Raw genomic sequence first — 6402 nt, forward strand, 5'->3', positions numbered from 1 at the left:
CCATGTGGCCATCGCACCCGCCTTCATTTTCACCCAACCGTCTCCTTTCGCCCTTCTTCCTTTCACGATTTCTCCTTTACTCGGACATTCTCGATCGAGAAACTTTCGAAGCGAGGGGAAGGGAGAGGAGTGCATGTGCGCTCTCGGTAAAGGGAGATAAGAGATAAGCGAATATTCTCTTCCCCTTCGATTTTTATCTCGAGATCGATATTTTGTCCCCTCAATTTCTTCTTCCGTCGTTGCACTTTTCGCATCGATTTGACATAATGCATTCAATTAAAGGAGAAGGAGGAGGATGGAGGAGGATGGAGGAGGATGGAGGAGGATGGAGGATGCGGTCTTTGGCCGAGCAGAAACTGCGCTTCGCCATCCCTCTCCCTTTGATATCATATAACGGCTCAAACGAGCTGTTAATCGTTGTCGTTGCATCGTCACGTACGCTTTAACGAGGGGCAACGAATCACGGGGCTATCGAATCTATCGCGGCACCCTCCCCGTTTGTAAACCATGTGAAATATGTTTCGAGTTTACGCGAAATATCGCGCACCTATTTTATCGGGTCGCGCCCATTTTTCCATACATTTTTCCCCTCTCTCCGAAAGTTGGTGTGGCGACGCGTGTTCGCGCCGATAAAGAACGGCGATCCACGAGAGAAAGAGAGGCGAGCTAATTCTAAATGGGGCGGGTTTCGGTGAAAAGTTGTATACGCGTTGTTGGTAACGTTGCCCGCGAGAAGGAATGGAAAACGTTGTTGCGTGTATAACGAGACACCCTTTGACCGAAAATTAACGAGAAGCTCGCGAAACGCGAGGATAATGAACGAAACAGGAGGAGGGGAATAGCGAAAAGCAACGGCGGAAAAGCAGCGAGTTCCATTCGTCGGACTTCCTCCCCCCCCTTCCCTTTTTCGCTTCTCGCGGAATCGTTTTAAAAAAAAACACTACCACTATCACCACGATTCCATAACCAGGAGAATGAAAACACAAGGATGCTGGATTTTTGCAGATCTGCCGAGTTTCGCGGAGCCGATCGGTAATGTGACCGCGGCTATTGGGAAAGAGGCCGTTCTGCCGTGCACTATTCGGAAGCTAGGAAATCACAAGGTAAGGGATACGAGGAGAGAGAGGGGGAAGAGAGAGAGAGAGAGAGAGAGAGAGAGAGAGAGAGAGAGAGAGAGAGAGAGAGAGAGAGAGAGAGAGAGAGAGAAAGAGAAAAATATTCGCGCGATCCGTGACGGCGCGACAAATGGGTCACGTGGATGCTCATGGCAGATGTCGCGCCATCTTTCCCCCACCTCTCTCGCAATTCGCCTCTTCCTTCTTCTCTTGCCCCTCCTCTTCTTTTTCTTCCAACGGTTTCTCCGCGTGGAAGAAACGAAGGACGTACGAATTTTCAGTCAACAAGACGGAACGAAACTTTTTGTTGTCAAATTAATTTCGATAATCTCGAAATTAAGCAGATGAGCTTAATTACGCTAATCGATGGACAGATCTTGACACGTGTGTGTATTCTTACATTTCAGCTTCTTTCACTACTGCCGAGTAAATAAACGGAATTTCAATTTCCAGCTTAAGTTAACATGTTAATTAAATATGTCCAACCGTTTCCTTGTAATCAATGTATCGTAATGAACAAATAATGAACAAATCTCATATTTATCTTGTTTATCTTGTTTTGATAAATTACATTAGTGTTTTTCGAATATTATATTCTTTTCCTTAAAGCAAACCAAGCAGAAACTGATGTCTGAAATTAAATGTTCAGTATAACAGGCACGCAAGAAGACATGCGCGCGGGAATAACATGAACAAAAAGTCTGCGGCCGATCCGTCGGGATAATTAACGTATGAAACTTTTATATTCTAATATTTTACGTATTTTTACGTGTAACGAAAGAAAATTTGTCGAATATTAAATCTATAATATTAATCTATATCGTTGTTTTGCGTTATTTGGCGTGGCGTTTAACATGTTAACTAATATCGATCCGAAACGCAACTTTTCTTTTACATCCTTTCCTCCTTCCTACACGCGCGTACACGCACGTATTTAATAGTTAGATTTAATAGATCTTTTTCTTATTGCGGAGAAAACGGTAAGAAGAGAGAAAAACGAAGAGAGAAAAAAACGGAACGTTGAAGAAGGGCGCTCGTGAAAAGTTTTGGGAGGGAGTGGGCGGGTGCCGTGCGGCTTTACACGCTTTTTTGCACGACAACAACGCGAAACATCGGGCTGAAAATTTTCGAAAGTTTATTTAAACTAGTGCTGCGGTATACCCCTGAGTTCACCGATATATATAAAAACTAGAGAGAGAGGGGAGAGAAAGAGAAGAACCCGCGTTAAAATAACGAAGTATCTATACCAAATATGAAATATATATCATTCAACGAGATAGAAAAAAGTCGCGAAAATTTGTTGAGTAGATTTCTTAAAAAAGGAAGGAAGGGCGCGAAAACAACGATATTCGAAAAGGGGAGGGGGGGATAATATTTCTGAGATGGAAACGTTTGAATCGGGGAAATGCCGATTTCGGTCGATGGCCCGAGGTTATTTCGCGATACGTTTCTCGAGTAAGAAGTTTTGAGCGCGAATCCACCTTAGGCTATTAATCGAACTCGAACGACGATTTTCGACGACGAGATAAAAAAAAAGAGAAGAAAAGAAAAGAAACATAGGTAAACAAGATCTAGCCACGGGCGCGAAAACATAATTTCTTCTTCCGACCTCGCATCACCCGCGTTACTTGTTTCGTCGTATATCCCGGCCAACCGATTCAATCCTTTGCACTCCAGGCCTTTCTCGTTCGGCCGAATCAACAACTCCACGCGATTTCCCGCGCCCGTTCGGTTTCTTAGCTAACTTAAAATAATTTCAAACATACAAATTAATGTATAAAATTTTTATATTTTAATATTTTAGGTATTTTTACGTGTAAAAAAAGAAAATTTAGTCGAATATTAAAATCCATATCGTTGTTTCGCGCGATATTTTAATAATAATGTAATTACCAAGATGCATCGGTTGTCAGGGAAAATATCGCGATAATAAAATCCCAATAACGTGCTCTCGCATTCACCATCTATTATTCTTATTTTTCACCTTCTCTTATTATATCTTTACTTTCATATTTCATCTTTTTCATCTTCATTTTCCTTCTCTCTATCGTAATTTCTTAACGAATATAAATAATTTCGTTATTAAATAATGAAAAGTTAAACTCATTCTCGTTCGAATTAATTTCACTATCATATGTCCATGCTTACTTTAAAAGTGAAAAAATAATATTTCTATCGCCATGTCTGTCAAACTGGTATCAATATACATCTGCGATCACGATCTAATTTTTTTTAAATCTAAAAAATCTAAATCCATTCGACGATATATTATTCCACGCTTTATAATATATTATACGTAAAAAGCTTAATAATCTATTGGCGAAAAGATATTTTAAAAAATCAAACAATTTGTTTTAAATAAATATCGTCGCCGTTCGAATTGTCGCATCGATCCAAACGGTGCCCGAGTGTGCAATCATCACGAAGGATTAATCGTCGAGCTGAAAAAAAAAATCTAAGGGCAAACGTTCCACACACATTTTCGACGTCGAAAGAACGAACATTTCCTCCCAGTTTCGATCGAACCCGTTCAAAATCCGTTTACACGTCCGCGCCTCGTCGTTCTCCTGTTATTTCGTATTATTTTCGGAGGATAGGGGGAAGAGAGAGAGCAAGCACGCTTTTAACGTTCCATCTACGATGCGCGAACGAGACATGCTCACGGACCGACCAACTACCCGAATAATACCCGACAACCGCAAATTTGCATTCGTGCGAATCCATTCGGCGTAACTACTCCTCCTGGATCGCCGCGTTACCCTTCGACGCGAAACGACTCTCTCCCATTTGTCCTTTAACCAATGTGGCAATATCGGCTCACTCGGCAACATCGCCCCCCACTCCACTTATCCGTACCCGTTCCTCGCTCCGCTCTTTCGTCCTCCTTTCATTTTTAAACTAACGTAAACACGGATCGGAATATGTTCGTACACCGATCGAAATTTAACCTTTAAGCGGTGGAAGGCATCGCTCGATTAATTCGAGAGGTGACGATATTTATTTTTCGTTTGATTTCTTTAAAATATCGAATAGATTCCTTTAAAACGTAAAATAATTTCGGCGTTGGTTTTCAAGTTTTTACAAAGTTTTTGTCAGTATGGAATATGGTAAAACTAATTAAAATCGAGGATGAGTTTGATTTTTCGTTATCGAATAACGAAATTATTTATATTCGTTAAGAAATCGAGGATAGAGAAAAAATAGAGTGATGAAGATAGAGATATAGCGTAAGAAGATGAAAAATAAGAATAATAGACGAATGTGAATGTGAGAACACATATTTGTTCTAACAAATCAAGGATGCATCTTGATAATTATTATTAAAATATCGCGCGAAACAACGATTATATGGATTTTAATATTCGACAAATTTTCCTTCTTTACACGTAAAACGTTAAAATACAAAACTTTTATATAAACGTTGATTCGCGCGTGAAATTATTTTCAAGTTAGCTAAGAAAACTGAATGTGGTGCGATGTTGTTATTTCGGCCGAGCGAAAAAAGGATCAAATCGTCCTTCCATTCTTTTCCTTGCCTTCCCGTCGATCGAGTCGAATTACCATTAAAATACTCGTTCAAAAGAATATAACACTGGATCGAAAGGGAATGATGAAATGATGATTAATTTTCTTGCTTACGCGCATGCGTCGTCCTCTCGTTCTCTCGCAGGCGCGATTACTCCAAAAATGCGTGCATTATTCAGAATAATCCCTGGCGAAATACGAGAGGCGAGAGTGTCTCGGTTGATAAACAAAGGTGCGGGATCGCGATTCTACAGAAAAGCTCGGGTAGAGAAAAGCATCGCAGCAACCGCTCACCTCCGTGGAAGGGAAATCCAATTCGAAGGAATGCCGGCAAGTTTAACGTCGCTGCTCTGATCAAAACTTCACACGCGTCCCTCCCCTCTCCTCACCCTTGACGCGGTTCCCCGCGAAACTCCTTTGATCCATTGTTGTTGGAACGCCAACACGCGCGAATTTTAAGACGCCTCTATTTTCCCTTCCCCCCCTCAGAAAGAAACCTTCCATTTCTTTCACACGGCTCTCCCTCCCCCTCTCTTTCTACCATCTAAACCCCCGGTTAACCGTTCATGAATATATAACGCGGATTTGCCGTGGGCCGTGCTCTTACGAGAATTTCCAAAGGGAAGAATTTCGAACCATTTCCATAGCGGAAAAAAAAAAAAAGAAAAAGAAAGAAAGAAAAACGGAAGACGCGAGTCGAGATTTTGTTTAATTCGTCGGGAAGAGGGTATACTGGATATCGTTTCCTGCGATGGGCCGACAGATGAAACGACAGGGAATCTTTCCTTCGGTCTGGCTTTTTCGAAAGATGGATCGAGGAGTGGGGAGGAGGAAGAGGAGGGGGAACGATAAAAAGAACGGGAGGAGAAGACTCGAGGCTCGACCCGCGGTCATTTTTACATTTTCACCGGCGGGGGAATTTGGAACGAGAAATGTGCCGCTGCTTCAAAGGCGCGATTCTCTTCCGACAGGCGGACGGACGGACGGAAAAAGACGTCTGGTTAAAGTAAGGAGGAAGATTTATGGCTTTCGAAACTTGATCGGACGGGTTATATACAGAGTTGGGCCGAAAACATATATTTCTTTCTCCCGATCGTTCTATCGATCTACGAATATTAAACAGTTTCTTTAACACGTTTTGACTGCCTCTTCACCCATATTCGGGTGACGCTTATTTGGCTACTTATGAACAAATGTAGTAGCAGGGATATCTCAAGATTACGTTACGGCAAAATTTAAAAATGATTCACCAATTTATGCATAGTTATAATAATATATAATAGTTATAATAAATTATATATATATATTATATTATTATTATATTATATATATATTATTATATATATTATAATTATATATATTATAATTATATATATTATAATTATATATATACGCACTTAATAGATTAAACGCTTTATATATGTAATATTATTTTGGATCATTTTGGTGGTGATAATTTGTCTCGTTATAGAATGGTTCGAAAATGTTGGAACGATTGAATTTTTCATGAATGAAATAGATGTGAAAGGAACTTATTTAAGACAATGAGAGATATATATTAGGAAATCTTTTCGATTCATATATGCGATATTATTTAACATTGATATTTCGTTGGACTATCTTTGCTGATAATAATTTGTCTCGATATTCTATACAGTGATTTCGTAAAATTCGGAATTATACATATTATATAATTATACATATTTTTATAATTTTTTCTTTAAGCATCCGCTTCGAAGATATTCGAAATTTATTTAATTTT

General features: G+C 39.9%; 1 protein-coding gene across 1 annotated transcript in view; it reads left to right on the forward strand.

The window, feature by feature from the left end:
• Positions 1 to 6402, forward strand: part of LOC102673529 (lachesin-like) — a 26235-nt gene that overhangs the window by 8709 nt on the left and 11124 nt on the right. Inside the window, exon 2 of the mRNA XM_006620611.2 lies at positions 1006 to 1103. Coding sequence (XP_006620674.1) covers positions 1006 to 1103 — 98 coding nt within the window. The remainder of the gene's footprint in view (positions 1 to 1005; positions 1104 to 6402) is intronic.

The sequence above is a fragment of the Apis dorsata genome, unplaced genomic scaffold (genome assembly GCF_000469605.1).
Source record: "Apis dorsata unplaced genomic scaffold, Apis dorsata 1.3 scaffold_524, whole genome shotgun sequence".
NCBI classification, from domain to species: domain Eukaryota; kingdom Metazoa; phylum Arthropoda; class Insecta; order Hymenoptera; family Apidae; genus Apis; species Apis dorsata.